General features: G+C 38.9%; 2 protein-coding genes and 1 non-coding gene across 3 annotated transcripts; 2 read left to right on the plus strand and 1 right to left on the minus strand.

Moving 5' to 3' along the window:
* Positions 1 to 7,410: 7,410 nt before the first annotated feature.
* Positions 7,411 to 7,517, plus strand: LOC125208739. Its single transcript, XR_007174218.1, has one exon. It is a non-coding gene; the product is annotated as a small nucleolar RNA R71 (small nucleolar RNA).
* Positions 7,518 to 12,032: 4,515 nt separating this feature from the next.
* LOC125208024 lies at positions 12,033 to 13,494 on the plus strand. The gene has a single exon (XM_048107567.1). The coding sequence runs from the start codon at positions 12,269 to 12,271 to the stop codon at positions 13,316 to 13,318; it is 1,050 nt and encodes a 349-aa protein (XP_047963524.1). The 5' UTR covers positions 12,033 to 12,268; the 3' UTR covers positions 13,319 to 13,494.
* A 304-nt stretch (positions 13,495 to 13,798) lies between these two features.
* On the minus strand, positions 13,799 to 15,093 carry LOC125204057 (pyridoxal 5'-phosphate synthase-like subunit PDX1.2). Its single transcript, XM_048102595.1, has one exon. It carries the CDS (start codon positions 14,867 to 14,869, stop codon positions 13,940 to 13,942), a length of 930 nt encoding a protein of 309 aa, XP_047958552.1. The 5' UTR covers positions 14,870 to 15,093; the 3' UTR covers positions 13,799 to 13,939.
* Between the last annotated feature and the right edge of the window lie 3,700 nt (positions 15,094 to 18,793).

Here is an 18,793-nt window from a genome sequence, read left to right on the forward strand (position 1 = left end):
AATCTTGGAGCAAATCTAGGGCTGGTCGGATTCGCCGCCTTTCTCCGGCGGGCCGCCGCACCTTGGCCGCGTAAATTTCCGAGGCGGGCCGCCACATAGCTCTTGACCGCCGGGCGCCGGCGATCGCTGTACAACTTCGCGGCGGTCGCCGTCGCCGTCTGACTCCAGATTTCCAGACTATGCGTTTTTACTCCCCTTTTCGGCTCAAATATGCACATTTCTCACAAAACACGTCAAAATACCAAAATGTATAGAATATGCAAATAATGGACATGTAGAGTGATTTTGATAACAAAAACGGACCAAATAATGGCCTTAAAACAATGTGCAAAATCCGGGCGTATCAGCCAAGTTACCCTGAGATCCGGGAAAGCATATGAAGGACCCAAGCTGAAGGTAAATGATGAAATGCCAGTGCCGATGAGCGAGGATGTTATCCACCCGGTCCAGCAAAAAGAAGAAGTTAGAGCAGAGGATGATATCCAAGCCGGTGACTTGGGAGGATCGTTACCTCGAATGGCTGACCCATTTTTCTTAGACCCGGAGCCTGAGGTAGAAACTGAAAAAGAGAAAGGAGAGGCGGAAGAGCCCTCTAAGGAAGATCCGACCAACGCAACAAAGAGGGTTAAACCTTTTCCCTACCGAGGGGATGCCAAGAAGAAAAAGGACAACCCCGTGGATTTCATGGAGATCTTTGGAAAGCTGGAGATCAATCTCCCGTTCCTGGAGGCTATGAAGCTGCCCCCGTTCAGCAAATTCATTAAGGAGTTCATTGCGGGCAAGGCAAAATCCGATGGAAAGATCGTGATCGGGGAGAATGTATCTGCAGTAATTCAAAAGAGGATAATGCCGTCAAAGCAAACTGACCCAGGTATGTTTACCTTACCTATCACTATAGGAGGTGTCAGAGTCGAGCATGCTATGTGTGATCTAGGTGCATCTATTAATGTGTTACCGCTTTCCATATATAAAAAACTGGTAGGAGCAAGAATGACTGATACGAAAGTGGTGATACAGTTAGCTGATAGATGTTGGGACTACCGCAGCGGAAGACACGGAAACCAAACAGGTCCTAGAACGGATCTATTTAGGTGATTATGCATTCAACTCCAATTTCATGCAATAAACATAGATCTATAGATATAACATCAAATAAACACATAATCATGCAATTTGATGTAGATTCGATTGTTACCTCATTTTGATCCATCATAGGATCGAAGTTGCTAGCTGCACCACCCGGAGATCCTTGGTTTATCGACCGTGAATCTTCCAACCTATTCCCTAGTCCTTGATCATCCATCCGTGTGGGCGGATCTTGAATAATCAATAATAGTCTTGAAGAGATCTAGAGAAACCCAATCACAAACTCGATATTGTCTTGATCTAATCCTATGAATTAGGATAGAACAAGAACAAAAACAAAACCCTAATTCTCCCACGTGCCAAGGCACGAAAACCGAGGCAAGGAGAGAGAGAGAGAGCCGGCGACGGCTTCTAGGGTTTAGGGAGGAGTGTTGTGAATGAATGGTGTGCTAGGGTTTCCACATCTCATCACTATTTATAATGGACTTGTTGGGCTAGGTTGGGGATCCATGGAATGACTTAAGTGTTGGGCTCACCCATTAGATAAATTACTAATTAAATCAAATGATCCATGATTTAATATATTATCAATGGAATATTATTTTATTCCACTAAAGAATAATATTGCACTCCCACTTAAATCACCAAATTACAAATAACTTGGGTCCATTTTATTTTATAATATTTCCCGCGTTTAAGATTATCTTGATCCATCAATTTAATTCTTTTGTCTGCTATGTGACTAGAATTAAATTAATTCTCCAAAGAGTTTTTCTAGTTTGAAACTTTATTTATTATTCGTGGAATAAATTCCAACTGCGCAGTTTTCTGAATAATAAATTCCTCTTTCAAACACCTCTTGGGGATCACCCTTTAGGGATTTAATCATACCACACTGGGCACGCGAATTCTATGAAATAATATTCCAATACCTTCATGTTATTCAATTACTACCACCCAAGATATCATGAACTTGAGTTACGTACAAACTCTCACATATTGATAAGTCAAAGTGGCGTTTGATTGAATAAACAATATTGATATTAATATCATAGACTAGAAAATACTAAACTTTCTTGAAATATATTCTTTCAGTAGATAGCAATAAAGAATACATTTCGGATTAGATCCTTTCAGTGCTTTACCACACCGGTGTTACTAATCTCATCTTAGGTAAGAGAGAATTATCACAAACACCGCAACCGTACCAATAGGTAGCCAAAGCCTATCTAGGTTGTGAATACGTTTTTCTTCTTACTAGATCTGGCCAAGTCCCCTACTGGAAAACTCATGAGGAGATTCATCGAATTTCCCTACTTGACCTTCTTAGTAAAAAGCCTTAGACTTGTTTATCATATTTCAATAATAAACCATTTATATTATATTATTTATTCTCATAAATAGGTAAACAAGTGGATGTGGCGTTTCTCGTATACATGCATCAAGCTGACTGTACAAAGGCATGTACGCTCGAAGCATCTTTTAGTATACAAACCCCAACAATCTCCCATGCATTAGCCTTTGAAGGAGTGCTTAGAAAATGTGATAGTTAAAGTTCATGATTTTCTATACCCTGCTGATTTCCATGTGATAAAGATGAGTGAAAACGAAACTGCTGAGTCTAGTGGCGTTCTTTTAGGAAGACCATTTTTGAGGACCGCTAAGACTATAATTGATGTTTTTGATGGCACCATCTGTTTAGATTACAATGGGGAAAAATTCACTTTTAGTATTGATGAAGCTATGAGGAAACCACTTGACGTGGAAAACCTCCATTTTGTTGATGTGATTAACCCCCTGGTCCGAGCTGAGACCGAGTTATTGCAGAACAAATATATACTCTCGTGGAAATGACCGAATCTAAGGAGGAAAGAAGCGGATGGTGAAGCGCTTATTAAGCAAGGGCCATCTCGATGAGGAAATCACAGTCAATAAATGATTGCAAGACAGATCTCTGGTCCAAGTGAATGCATCTAACCGCGCATGGAAAAAAGTTGCCGTAGTTGGACGAAATAAAAAGAATAGAGAAGAATCCGCTAAGCCACCCAAGCACCACCTCCAAAGAAAGAGTTGAAGAACCTCCCTCCCGACCGAAATATACTAGTCAAGGCGACTGTCATAATCAACAAATTTTCCTCGACTTTACAGTAGAATGAAGTCAAGCTATTGGGAAGTGTCAGAGGAACCGTAAAGCACAGCCATGGGACTCTATCCGACCTAGTGGGGACTGGCCCCTTTAGATTTATGTATGCACTTGATGCACTTTTTATTTGCACTATAAATACCGCAAGTATACAGTAGGTATAGTATGCTGAAAAGGTTAAGAAGACTAGAGCATCGAACACGCTGTGGAAGACGTACACAAAGGCTCATTGGGATGTGCTTTCACTTTTATGGTTATACAAATTCCAAACTACAATACCCTAACACAGTTAATACTTTGAAAGGACGAGTCACCTAGCTTATGCTCATGCGATACAAACGTTGATTACTAACATTAGGGTTGTCAATCCTAATACGTAACTCCAAAAAGCTCCTAAGACCCTTGAAAAGTCCTCACTCTCAATTAACAGTGCCGTTTTAAGGGAAGCTAACTGTAGTGTCTACTAAGTGGATCTAACTCGCTAGAACTCTGTCACAGTTATGAAGCAAGTTATATTAAATCATACATAATTGTGTCACTCAATTACGAAGCATCATGATTAACTTAGGGAAGAAACAAATTAAACAAAACGGATATTAAATAGAAAACGGAATTGTATAACCAAAGTTGCTACTAACACATCCCTAGAATCCTATGAGTTTAGTTACACATAATTGAATAAACTAAAAACATAGATTGAAGGGAAAACAATTTGAACATAAAACTAAAGCAAATATAAAACCCGTAGGTAGAATCCTTGTCGTTCTTGATGTTCTTGAAATCCTTCTCCAACTCCTTGCACAATTGAAGTACTCTAGCTTTTGATCTCTATGAATATTGCAAGTAGTAACTCTCTTTCTCTATGAATGTGTTCTCCTCTTTTGATGAAGCTTGAGGTCCTATTTATAGGGGAAAATTATTCCTCATCATAGAAGGAAAAGATCTTCAAAATTTGGTAAGTCTTGGAGCAAATCTAGGGCTGGTCGGATTCGCCGCCTTTCTGTGGCCGGCCGCACTTTGCCGGCGGTCGCCGCGCAGTCCAGAATTGACCCTTCGGTGGCGGACCGCCACATGTCCCGCGGTCGCTCGGCGCAGACTCTTCTAGCGTAATTTCGAGGCGGATCACCCGCCACATGGCTCGCTCACGGCGCCGGCGGGGTCGCTGCATTAACCAAGGGCGGCCGCTCGGGTCGCTGCCCGACCTGATTTCCGACTATGCGTTTTTTTTTACTCCCCTTTTCGGCTCAAATATGCACACATTTCTCACAAAACACGTCAAAATACCAAAATGTATAAAAATCAAGCAAGGCTTAATAGTGCACTTTCATTACTAACTCGTGGAACACCTTGAATTCAAGCACTCACATGTGGCAAACTTCCAAAGATGGGAAGTGTTCTTTCTCTCACTCTCAAAGTGTATAAAGGTAAAGTGTATATCACTCAAATCATGCATCATGCAAAGTTTACCATAGGCTTGCTCAAAGTCTAATCCCTCCTCTACTCAATGTGATTAAGCATCAAAAGTCCGAAAGGTCTTTCTTTTCGGTTGTAACGTAGGCTCTTTGGTAGGTGAGGAATATTTGGCTAAAAAGTGACTCAAATACAAAAATATCCCAAGTAGAGTTAAGATGACTCCACTTTTCTAAAACTTAAGGCACTTCTAACACTTTATTTTTCTCCTTCAACTTACTTTCAATCCTTCGAATTTTTTTTTTTTTTTTCACAACCTTTCTTTCTCTTTTTTTTATAAGCATCCTTTCTAGAATCAAGCACATATTTTGAATTTTTTTACTATTTCACAACTTGTACTTTTCAACATTTAAGCACACTACTTTTCTCTAACTTTTCTCCTTATCTCTCCAATTCCTTTACAAAAGAAGATAACAAAAACTATACCAACCCAAGGAATTGTCCCCATTTATTTTGGCTTCCAAAGAAAAGGCTTAAAGGCTCAAAATTGGCTCCAAAGGAAAAATTTGAGAGGGTCGAAAATTTTGGATATAAAAGTAGCTAAGAAAAGACGGCCTAACATCCTCCTAAATCAACTTAAACACTATGTAAACTTAGGCAGACTAGGAGCAAGTTCTAGAAACATATACATGCATACAGATAAATCACACAAGAAAGAATTTAAGGCTCAAATCTCACAAGGTATAAGCACGATTCAAGGCGAACAAGCAATTCACTAATTATGCACCTTTTCACCAAACCATCATATCAAAACGTTAAGCCACACTTAAACATAAATGGAATATAATATCATTGGCAACTCGGTCTAATGTGTCCCTAAGCATGCGTGTTTCTAAGTTCTTCATGTTATGTTCATGACATGGATTCAAGAAAACATTTTTAGAACACAAAAAACTCCTACGGGATTTTGAAAAATTAAAGCAAAAACAAACAAAAAGAAAACCCTAAACTCACGGTCCACCACTTCATCCCCCCAAACTTATTTACAACAAAGTGTAAAATAAGTTTGTAGAGTCGGTAGGGACGTGAGTATACTACTGAAAAAAAACGTACCCTGAAAAATTTCGCGTAGAGGTTGAGCGGGGCGAAAATTCGAAGAATTTCGAAAAATCGCGCTGGAAAATTGTGCCCAGGTGGCGGTCCGCCGCAGCTGTTCGGCGGTCGCCGTACGTCAAAGATGCTTTCCAGCGTTCAGGTGGCGGACCGCCGCAGAGCTTGCGGCGGTCGCCACGGAGAGGTCAGAACCTGCGAAAATTTTTGCAAAGCACAAAATAAACCAAAACCAAAAAGATATTAAAAACTTAAACAAAAAATTTTCAAAAATGGTTGGGTTGCCTCCCAACAAGCGCTTATTTTTCGTCTTTAGCTTGACGTTCTTTGAAGCTCATGAGTTATCCCCCATCGTGAGGATTCCTTTGGGATGCCTTTGTACCAACAATCTTAGTTTCTGCCACCGCGAATGGAACCAACTTGTTGAGAACTTTCTTCCACCATTTGAATTTTCCATTCGAGGTTTTGATCACGTAGATTTCAGGGTCATCTTGAGGTGGAGTCTTCTTCCTCTTCTTTCTCTTGGGCTTTTCCTGCAAGATAGGCTTAGTAGGATTAGGCTCGCCCTTTTTAGGAGCTTGAGGTAAAGTGTTAACAATGAAAATAGTAGGGTTAGAAGGATCTTCCCCTCCAAATGGATCATAAGGCTTAGACAAATCGGTCACCATGACCTCCCTGCAATCATGCTCCATCTTAGCTTGTTTCGCCTCTTCATACTTAAGCATCGCGCTTTCGATGTTGTAGGTCGACTTTCCTCCATGGTCACTTATTGTGATTTCTCCTCTACCTACATCAATAAGAGCTTTGCATGTGGCTAGAAAATCTCTGCCTAAGATTAGAGGTACATTCTTGTCTACTTTCATATCAAGAATAATGAAGTCGGCAGGAAAGATGAAATCGTCTACCTTCACCAAGACATCCTCAATCATACCCACCGTTTTGATGGCCGTGTTATCGGCCAACCTTATGGTCACATCCGAGGTCTTGAGTGGCCCGATGTTGAGCTCTCCCAAATCACAGAGGGCCTTATCAACTTTTCCTTCTCCAATTCGGCACCTAATGATGAACTGGCCCGGATCTCTTTGCTTCACTGCCCTTTCCTTTTGGATGATCTCGCTGCAATGATGCGGTAGCTTAAGGTCGGCTTTAGTCGGCTTTTTCTTCCTCATTACCGCCTCCCTTAGTAGCTTTGCATACTTTGGTATCTCCTGCAACGATTCAACAAGTGGAATGTTAGTATGGACCTTGCAAAACATGTTAAGGAATTGCTTGAACTGCTCTTCAAGCTCCCCCCTGATTAGGGCGATAATTGTTATTGTAATTTCTGGGACCGCCTCCTTGCACGTAGTTGATTTCTTCCACAGTTGACACGGCAGTTTCGGGTGCCGTGACCGCCACTATGGAAGTTGCCGGAATTGGATCTTCCTTCCTCGAGACGTCCATTTGATCAATCCTGACTCTAAGTTCTGCTAGCTCCTTAGCAAAAGAACTTTCTTCGGCCTCTTCACCACCCCCGACTGTTGGTGGCGAACTCCTCGATCACCGCCATGGCATCCTCTCCTGTCTTTCTTAGAAATCCTCCATTTGCCCCTGAATCAAGCATAGCACATATTTTTTCATTAAATCCATTATAGAGGATTCCTACCTGATGGTCTATGGAAAAACCATGGTTTGGGCACTTTCGAAGAAGAGCTTTGAAACGAGCAAATGCCTCATAGAGGGGCTCGTCATGGCCTTGTATAAACTGAAAGATCTCACTCTTGAGCTTCAAAATAGTGCCTGGCGGGTAGTATTTGTCGAGGAAGGTAGCTACGATGTCCTTCCATGTGGAGACCTTTTCTGGTGGCATACACTCAAACCACTCCTTAGCAGAATCAATCAATGAGAATGGAAAAAGTCTTACCCGTATGGCATCGTCGTCGACACCATTTAATTTCAAAGTGTTTGCGATTTCCACGAATTTGGAGAGATGGCGGTTAGCATCTTCAGTCGCCCTACCTGCAAAAGGAGTTTGCTCGACCCTTTGGATAAGGGGCATGCGTAACTCAAAATTGTTAGCATCAATACGAGGACCGTCAGGAAAAGTGATCATATTCCCATGATTGAACATGTTCATCACAGGTAATGTTTCTCTGTTCTTCTTTTCCATGGCTTCTCGGGCTGCTCTTTCCGCATCTCTCTCATCCATCAGCAACTTCACCATCTCCTGCAGCTTCTCAATATCTGTTCGGTCACCCATTGTTCCTGATCCTTTTTCACTTCTTATTATTCTACGAGTTCTTTCAAGTTCTAAATCAAGCGGCTCTAAGATGTACTTCCCAGAACGCGTTCGCATACAAAACCTGCAAGACTCGAAAACAAAAACAAATTAAACTAAAAAAAAAATTAAAACAGAAAGCAATAAAAATCCAAAGTAGTAAAATTATCCGTTTGAAGATATCACTCCAAAGTGAATTGTCTTCCCCGGCAACGGCGCCAAAAACTTGATGCACTTTTTATTTGCACTATAAATACCTGCAAGTATACAGAGTAGGTATAGTATAGCAAAAGGTTAGTACCGGATATCGAACACGGGGAAGACGTACACAAAGTGTCTATCTCCTACTAGAACTCAATTACTATCTGGAGAAACAAGAATTTTTTTTTGAAAATTTTTGAAAACAGAAAATATTAAAAGCAGTAAACAACTAAATGCAAGCAAATCACGGAGAGAAAAGTATAGAGATAAGGGAATTCCAGGGATGTGCTTTCACTTTTATGGTTATACAAATTCCAAACTACAATACCCTAGCACAGTTAATACTTTGAAAGGACGAGTCACCTAGCTTATGCTCATGCGATACAAACGTTGATTACTAACATTAGGGTTGTCAATCCTAATACGTAACTCCAAAAAGCTCCTAAGACCCTTGAAAAGTCCTCACTCTCAATTAACAGTGCCGTTTTAAAGGAAGCTAACTGTAGTGTCTACTAAGTGGATCTAACTCGCTAGAACTCTGTCACAGTTATGAAGCAAGTTATATTAAATCATACATAATTGTGTCACTCAATTACGAAGCATCATGATTAACTTAGGGAAGAAACAAAGTAAAAACAAAACGGATATTAAATAGAAAACGGAATTGTATAACCAAAGTTGCTACTAACACATCCCTAGAATCCTATGAGTTTAGTTACACATAATTGAATAAACTAAAAACATAGATTGAAGGGAAAACAATTTGAACATAAAACTAAAGCAAATAAAACCCGTAGGTAGAATCCTTGTCGTTCTTGATGTTCTTGAAATCCTTCTCCAACTCCTTGCACAATTGAAGTACTCTAGCTTTTGATCTCTATGAATATTGCAAGTAGTAACTCTCTTTCTCTATGAATGTGTTCTCTTCTTTTTTGATGAAGCTTGAGGTCCTATTTATAGGGGAAAATTATTCCTCATCATAGAAGGAAAAGATCTTCAAAATTTGGTAAGTCTTGGAGCAAATCTAGGGCTGGTCGGATTCGCCGCCTTTCTCCGGCGGGCCGCCGCACCTTGGCCGGCGGTCGCCGCGTTGGAGTCCAGAGACTCTGACCCTTCGGTGGCGGACCGCCACATGTCCTCCGGCGGTCGCCGGGCGAGACTCTTCTCCTAGCGTAAATTTCCGAGGCGGACCGCCACATGGCTCTGACCGCCGGGCGCCGGCGGTCGCCGTACAACTTCGCGGCGGTCGCTGGTCGCCGTCTGACTCCAGATTTCCAGACTATGCGTTTTTACTCCCCTTTTCGGCTCAAATATGCACATTTCTCACAAAACACGTCAAAATACCAAAATGTATAAAATATGCAAATAATGGACATGTAGAGTGATTTTGATAGTAAAAACGGACCAAATAATGGCCTACAAACCAAAAAGGAAAGTGAGTCATCTTTAATGGGACGGAGGGAGTACAAAATTATCAATTTGATAATCTCGGTATACAATTGTAGTACTGAACTAGATAATAAATTAAACTACAATTTATATTTTCTCTCTTCTATTAATGACCAATTGTTATATTGATAAATTCACTTTATAGTGTGTAATATTATTTGTGAATATACTTATTTTATCATTATTTTGTATAAGGCTAAATTGTTGTTGCACACATATCTATTTATATTATTTTATAATATATAGATATTACTTAATTTTTAAAATTTAAATTAATATAAAATAAATTAATTTTCGAGCATCGCATGGGTGTTTGCTCAATTTTACTGAAGTTTTAGTCGTTACTTTCCTTTGAGAAATCATCATATTTGGTGTCTAGATTCTTTTTTCTCATTAAGACTTTTAAGTGACTAACTACACAGATCAATACTACTTATATAATTTTTCTTCTAATTTTATGAAAACCTGACATTTAAAAAGCCCTTTCACTGATAGAGATCCCAATCACAACCTTAACTATAGCCCAAGGATTATCAATTAGGCTCACCCAGTATAAGATATGAATACAGATTTATATTTGAATCATTTGTTGATCATGATGAGTATATTTTAAAGTTAAGGGTTTAGAATTTAGGCTTCAAGGTTTGGGTTTTTAGTATTTAGGATCACTATATTGCAATTAAAATAATATTTTGAAAGATGATTGAGGGAAGTTAAAAAAATATAATGAAACAAAGCAAGGAAACCCCTTTATCTCTACTTTATCTCCTCTCTCTTACTTTACTCTCTCCATTTAACACACAAAATAAAGTTGCATAAAATCCCGTGCCGCCCAAAAAAGGGTCATCTTCCTTGGGACGGGGGGAGTACTATTCATTTAACTTTTTACAATTGGATTATTACCACTAAAACCATATATTGTTAAATTTATAATAAGATATAAAACCCTAATCCCTAAACCTTAAATTCTTAACTCATATCATAATAATTTTAAAAACCTTTTTAACGTCTATCAATCTTCTTTTAAAATATTTTCACTTCTTTCATTTATTTATCATAAGAATCTTTTGATTTCTCTCACTACATGATTTTATAGCAATTATATGACTTTATGTTAATTTTTTCAAAACACTCCTAATTTAAATTTGTTAAAATTAAGTAATATCTACATGGCATAAAAATAATATATAATTTAGCTTCGTACAATGTACAATATAATAGAGTAACAAATTGTTTAAATTTACAAATAATAGTCAATACCTTTAATTATTTGATAATAATCCTAAAATTAAACTAAAGTATGATTATTGAAAGTTTAGATTTATTATAAAAAAAATATTTACATATACATATAAAGTAAATTTATAAACACAATAATAATTGTCAATCAATAAAATAGAGAAAATATAAATTATAATTTAATTTACTTATTTATTTAAGGAGTACAATAAAATCTCTATAAATACTTCTCACGTGTTGAAATTTTAGGAGAAAAAATTCATGTCTAATTTGCATGTCCGGGTTTAGTCTTTTTGACATTTATGTGGTGTTCGGTTCCAAGCTAAAATAATACCAAGATACAATTTAAGATTGGGTTGTGAGATTATTTTAGTCATAGGGGGTTAGCTATGACTAACTATCCCATAATTATCCGTCTAGGATTGAGTTGTGGGGTTGAATCTCATGAACCAAACACACTACAAATTTAATCTCGGATACAATTATGCAAACCAAACAACCCCTTAAATTATTACTATTAGTTTGGTTAATTGTAGATTAGAGTTATTCTTTTAGTTATAAGGAACGGAGGGAATATGTTTTAGTTGTATAATTCATAGTCATTTTGTTTACAATTTCTAATGTAATAATATTGTTTCTAATTTTATTTAATTAATTTACAATCTAAAACTAATATTTTGAAATATTTTATTCTATGCATAGCACAGGCGTGATACTAGTTCCTATAAAAATCAACTATACGAAGGCTTACAATAAATATTGCTCTCATTTTCAAGTTTCAATCAGTTTTCCCCTCCCAATATAAATGCTGCACTTAAATTTAAATTCCTTGGCAATTGTAAATCGAGACAAATTATATTTACAACGATTAGGTCTGCTTATTTATTATGTAAGGATAAAAATGGATCATGATACTGACCCCAAAGGGGCTCCATTTGCTGCATAAATGGCAGGACAAACTCAGGACCTGCCGCAGAGGAATTACTAAATGCTACTACCATTTATTTTCATTCAATGCCCTGAGTTTGAATCTAACCCCTCCAAAACTCTTATCAATAGTATGGCTTGTTAACCTGAATCCGAAGTTTGTGTAGCTGCAGTCTGCAAAAGACTTAGGGTATAAAGATGAGTGGCGAGGCTCGCAGAACAAAACAGAAGTGGGCTAAGTAAGCTTTCACGATACCAAGATCTTCGTTCACAAAGCTTTTAGAAATGTGAGATCCTTACTTCTAAGAGGGTATGAGAAGCTACCAACCAATCCCATCTCTGGTAGCAGCAAGATTGATCCCAAGTTGCAAGAGACCGAAAGTCTGTGCAAAAGTTCCTTCCAGCGATGGGATCCCAGTGAGGTGGTGGGTAAGGAAGATGGCATCATGAGTGTTCGTCGACTAGAGGACCAGAGCCTTCAATGGAAGTCTAGTTTTTTGGCTACAGAGGACTTTGCAAAGAAGATGGAAGAATTGGAAATGATGGATGAGAGTGATGGGAATCATGTGCTTGACATAGAGGAAGTTGTACATTGCTACTCCCTCCTCACCAGCCCAACTTATTTAGAAATTGTTGACAAATTCTCCAAAGATGTCTACCAGGAACTAAATCTTCCCCAGCCGCCAAGAAAAGTCAACAACTCATTGGGAAAACTGGATTCAGCAGCAAGCATTCATGGTCTGATGAGGAAGTTGGGTTCAGCCAGTGTTCACAGTTCGATGAGGAGACTGGGATGCTCAACCAGTGTTCACACTTCAATGGGAAAAGTAGGTTCAGGCAATGCCGGTTCAATGAGGAAACTAAGTTCATCCGAAGTTCACAACTCAAAGAGAAATTTGGGTGCAGAAAGCATTCATGACTCGATGAGGAGATTGAGTTCGGACAGCATTCATGGTTCAATGAGGAAACTGGGTTCCGACAGCCTGCACAGTTCAACGAGGAGATTGGGTTCAAAAAGTGTTCATTCGTCAATGAGGAAATTAGATTCAGATAGCATTGACGGATCAATGAGGAAACTATGTTCAACCAATGTTCACAACTCAATGAGGAGATTGAGTTCGGACAGCATTCATGACTCTATGAGGAGATTGAGTTCAGACAGCATTAATGGTTCGATGAGGAAACTGGGTTCCGAAAGCGTTCACAGTTCAATGAAGAGATTGGATTTAAAAAGTGTTCATGGGTCAATGAGGAAATTAGACTCAGACAGCATTCACGGATCAATGAGGAAACTGAGATCAGACTGCATACATGGGTCTATGAGGAAACTTGGTCCAGACAGCATACACAGGTCTATGAGCATGACGAAACTTGGTTCAGACAGCATTCCCGGATCTATGAGGAAACTGGGTTCAGATAGTCACAGCATTCATGGTTCCATGAGGAAACTGAGATCAGATGGCATTCGCAGTTCAATGAGGTGTCTGCCCTCTTAAGCTATATGCAACTGAGTAATGTACAAAAAACTCCAAATGCTTAGAGGGCTCATGGTTTTGTCTTTATTAACAGTTCCTAGTTATTGAACCCTGCATGCTATGAGCCATTTCAGGTTGAAATTGCATGTACTTGTACTATAACATGTTATTTTTATTTCATTATCTGCTCTTTGCACCGAATACAACAATGAGATCATTTGATTATGCAAGAAATTTCACTTTTCTAAACAAGCTAAGAGTTCAAGTCAGTACTCCAATTAAGGTATAAATCCAATTAGTAAATCATGGAGATGATAACTCCTAGTTTGATTTCAACTATGAGTCCCAATGCATCTCTTACATGTTCAGAAGTCTGCTAAGAAAATGATTGAGTTGTTCCATTATGATCGTCTAGAGGTTAGTTTACGAGGTTCAAATGTCAAGACGAGGTTGTACGATGATAGTCAGTAGTTAGCTCAATGACAGAGTTCAACAAATTAATTTGTAAATAACAAAATGCACTTCATTAGCTCTTATTTTTTGAAATGCAAAGAAACAAGTTTTCTAACCACAAACATTATATACTACAGCAACTCCCAAAATCAAGAAAGCTAGGACACGAGAACTCACACGAAAAGATAATCAGTAAGCATCTCCAGATCCAAATATCTGGAACCTGTTATCATCGAGATTCAACCCAGCCATCGCGTGATCAAAACCGCTGCTCGCCTGCGCCAGCTCCATCGGATCATTGTAATTCCTAACTGCCTGCACAATGGCTCGAATCCTCTTATAGGGATCATCGCAGTCAAAAACCTCCTGCCCCAAAAACACCCCATCACACCCCAACTGCATCACCAATGCAGCATCAGCCGGCGTTGCAATCCCCCCAGCAGCAAATTGCACCACCGGCAGCCGCCCCATTTGCTTCGCCTGCACCACAATGTCGTACGGCGCCCCAATTCGCTTCGCAAAGGCGAACACCTCGTCTTCATCCATGTTATTCAAAACCCTGATTTCCCCCATGATTTTCCTCACACTCCCCACCGTCTCCGCCACATTCCCCAAACCCTTGATTTCCCCCTGCGTCCGGATCATGGCGGAGCCCTCTCTCACCCGCCGCAGCGCCTCCCCCAAATCGCGGCAGCCGCACACAAACGCCACTCCGAAATTGTGCTTGTTGATGAAGTGATTCTCGTCGGCGATCCCCAATTCCTCGCTCTCGTCGATGTAATCGACCCCAATCTGCTCCAGAATCTGCGCCTCCACGAAATGGCCGACGCGCGCCTTCGCCATTACAGGAATCAACAGCGCCTGCTTGATCTCCTTGATCAGCGAGGGATCCGCCATGCGTGAGATCCCGCGGCGCGTCGGAGGCGGAGGCGGATCGGAGACGACGACGCAGCAGGCGCCAGCGGACTCCGCGGTCTTGGCCTGATCCGCAGTGGTGGCCTCCACGACGGCGCCGCCGCGGAGCATCTGCGCCATCCCCACCTTGAGCGAGAAGGGGTTCTTCTTGGCGTCGGTGATGGCGGCGCCGCTGTAGAGCGTGACGGCGTGGTCGTCGGCCATTGAATGTAATTGAAATCGGTGAAGCTGCTTCTTCAGCTAAGAGATGATCGAAATTGGAGAGGTGATTGTTTGAATTGAATGATGCTATGGTATAATGCATTCAAGGGCGGTGGGGATTTGGTGGTTTCGAGAATATTCTTTGTTGGCGAGAGAAATGGAGGAATTTTTTGAGTGTTGATGATGGAGGTGGAATCAAAATTCAGAAGCAGAGATTAGTGGAGGTTAAGCTTAATCTGCTTAATTACTCTTCAATCAGTATCAATTTGCCAACTGTTGCTGCACTTAAATCCAAAATTCGATTTGTTTCAAATATTCGATTTTTGGATTTTGTTACTCACATTTACATATTAATTTAGTCCAAAACCTGTCATTTGATCCGAATAACCCACTAAAATAAGAGCATCCGCATCCATCATCTTGAAGAGCAAGCATGGTCAAGGGTCTCCTCATTCTATCATTCAATTTAAATACTTCAATTACTAAAAATATTTTCACAATATTATAATAATACCCAAACTACTATTACAAATTTAAAAATAAATAAATATTATATAATTAAATCCTAAAAAATAATAATTACATACTGAAAATCCTAAAAAATAAAAATTGCATTATTTAAATCCTACAAATAAAATTTACACAATTAAATCCTAAAAAATATATCCGTGGAAATTTAAAGAAGACTAGCCTGATGGCGGTATCCCCAATGTTTGTCGGAGAGCTTGTATCATTGCGAGACTCACCTCGCGCACGATTCAATATAATAGCAATCCTAACACCGCTAGATTCAAATCACCACTACCCAATATACCAGATTTATTAGGTTACGAAAAATCCGCACCATTTGGTAAGTCAAAGTAGTTCATAATCAATACCGTATGCTCAATGCTAACGTACATTGATTAAGAAACAATAATTATCAAGACCTTGTCTTTCAGTATATAGCATAAAGACATATCTCGCTGTTAGATCCAATTCAGTGGTATACCACACCAATGTCTAGGGCTGTCGAAACGGGTAACGGGTATCGGGTAATTTCCTACCGACCCGATACCCGTCAGGTATTGGAACCCGCTACCCGCTAAAATCGGGTTCGGGATCGGGGTCGGGTATTTAGAATGGTTGATTGTCGGGTATCGGATATACCCGATACCCGACCGGGTATACCCGATTACCCGATAATTACCCGATTAGCATTTAGTATAGCCTACTAATTTATTTAACACTCCCCAAAACCAACAATCACTCCATGTTCGATGTGGGACGACAACAACAAATGACAAGCAATCTGAAAATAGTTCTACACTACAGTATGTCATACTCAATCAATATTATATTGTGATTAAAACTTAAAAGTTGTTTTTTTTTTTTTATCAAAAGTGGGAGCAAAAATGGTTCTGCACTATGTTCAATCAATATTATATTGTGATTAAAACTTAAAAGTTGATATTTTTATTTATCAAAAGTGGAACATAAATGGTTCTGCATTATGATTATTGCAGCAAATAAAACTATAACTTTGCAATAAAAGTTAGTGCTTGATGGGGGTTATATTGCAAAAACATATACTGCTCAATATTCCTCAAAGAAATCTTTGAAATATATATTTTAAATGATGAAACATCATTAGTCATAGAAAATAAAAGATATGAATCAGTTGTATTAGAAATGATTCCATAATGTATAATTGTTCTATGTAAATGCTTCAAATCAGCATCTTCATGGTTGTATCTCTTCAACCTTTTGATTTAATCCCAGAAAAGAGTGATTTGGTTTGCAGTGAATGAATAAATTTACAGCATCTTATAGCAAAAGAATCTGTAACCTATCTTTGTGATGTTCCCCACATTGGGTCTAAACTTTCTAAATGCAGTTGGTTGGGAGGAAATCCCACATCACCCTGAGACCAAAGAAGCATCTACAATAGCATAGATAAATGCTGACAATTTGGTATTTCTTTGTCCAGCATCGGGTGCGGGTATCCGGACCATCGGGTGCGGGATACCCGCAGCGGGTATCGGGACACCCGCATTGCTCCTCGGGTCGGGCAACGGGTACTAAAATATTATTTTTCGGGTGCGGGTACCCGAAAATTCGGGTGCGGATACCCGCGGGTACCCGTTTCGACAGCCCTACCAATGTCATCTTATTTCAGTAAGACTTAGAAATATGCGGACTGACATTGCAATCCTTCACGATAGGTAGTCTAAGCCTATCTAGGTTGTGAAATTCTTCTTTTTCTTTGTTCAAAACTGACCGTGTTACATTAAAGTGGACGGGACCCACAACCGGTCTACTAAAACAAAGACTTAGACTTTGTTAAGTTACTTATACATTTAAACATGTAATAAACATTCATTAAATGTAAAACATAACAACATTATGACAAAAATAATCTGTTTTATTCCTTGAAAAATAAAATAAGAGTTTAAACAGTATTCAATCACTCGAAAGGTGATTTTCTAGTATACAAACTCTAACAAATCCAACCGCAACCTTGGGGATATTCATTATAAATTCATGCAGGACTGCGCAAAGGCCAACATTGGACCTACAATGACTTTCAATTTCTTGAAGGAGTTCATGGGTGGCTATGATGTTGTGTGTTGCACCATTACTGACATACAGAATGACAATCGTGACATATTACAAGAAATGAAAGGCGTTGATGTCCAAATGATTTTAAACCAAATGGAGGATAAGAAGAATACCTGTGATGGTTTCCATTACAAATTTCAGCAAGGTAGTGACGGGAAGTTACTTAGTCTTTTTTGTTTCCATAATGACTTCAGACAGTTCGTTGAATCCCTTTGACTCGAGATAAAAACCGAGAATATTCCTCTGCAAAAAAGTAAACTCCTTTATGTTATGCAAAGAAATAAGTCCATTGACAATCTGGAATGTCAATGTAAAGCAAATTTCAAAGAGAATGATGACACAATATGTTGGAATTGACCTGAATATCAACACTTTGTCACACTGCAACTAATCATTACCATATCATAACAAAACCCGATCAAAATGTAATACGTCTTACAAATTAAAACCGTGAGAACACGAATACCTTGTTTAATAATCTAGAGGACTAAGGTTGATAATTCTCTTAACAAAAAAGACAACTACTTCACAAGCCAAAAAAAGTCAATAACAATATCCAAAAACTACCATTAACATTTAAAACCCCCAACCAATCATCACACAACAGCTATAACAACTTTGCTAACACAATGCAGCTATAACAACAATGTCAACTTCAAGAACAAGATGTCAATACTCCATGTCAACATTCCTCTCAATGTCAATAGGATGCAAACAAAACAATGTCAATATGATGGACAACAAGCAATGTCAAGAGGATGGACAACAAAAAAGAAGCATAAACACATTCTGACATGTTATTTTCAGATCCCACAAATATCAACAGAATTTTAACATAAAATCAACAAATGCATCCAAGTTTCAGTATTTCAACATCATGCAATGTCAATGCATCCAATGATTCACACACCCACTAATATCAACAATACTTGATCACAAAGTCAACAACCATGCCCGTGTTTCAACCAAAATCGACCCAACTTTAACACAAAGTCAACACTACTTTATCACAAAATCAAAAACCAAGTCCAATCATGAAATAGCACATCACTCTATTCTAAACAATGTCCACAAAAAACATACTAGTAGATCCAAGTCCCTCCCATATTTGTTCCGACCTGGAATACCATTCTCGGGCACAACATGGTCTAGCACATCCGCAACTCAGTCTTCAATTGCACACCAGATAGTAATGCTTTTTTGAATATATTGAAAAAAAAATATGCACATAATAATACACTTGCTTCAATATTCATTTTCAATCACATCACTTTTGGTTAAACAAGAGAACAATTCAAAATCATATTTTGTTATGTCAAAAGTTCC

Source organism: Salvia hispanica, chromosome 2 (genome assembly GCF_023119035.1).
Source record: "Salvia hispanica cultivar TCC Black 2014 chromosome 2, UniMelb_Shisp_WGS_1.0, whole genome shotgun sequence".
NCBI lineage: Eukaryota > Viridiplantae > Streptophyta > Magnoliopsida > Lamiales > Lamiaceae > Salvia > Salvia hispanica.

Excerpts from the sequence above, each read along its gene's own strand:
- LOC125208024 (XM_048107567.1), top strand. The coding sequence starts at position 12,269 with ATGAGTGTTCGTCGACTAGAGGACCAGAGCCTTCAATGGAAGTCTAGT.
- LOC125204057 (XM_048102595.1), bottom strand. The coding sequence starts at position 14,869 with ATGGCCGACGACCACGCCGTCACGCTCTACAGCGGCGCCGCCATCACC.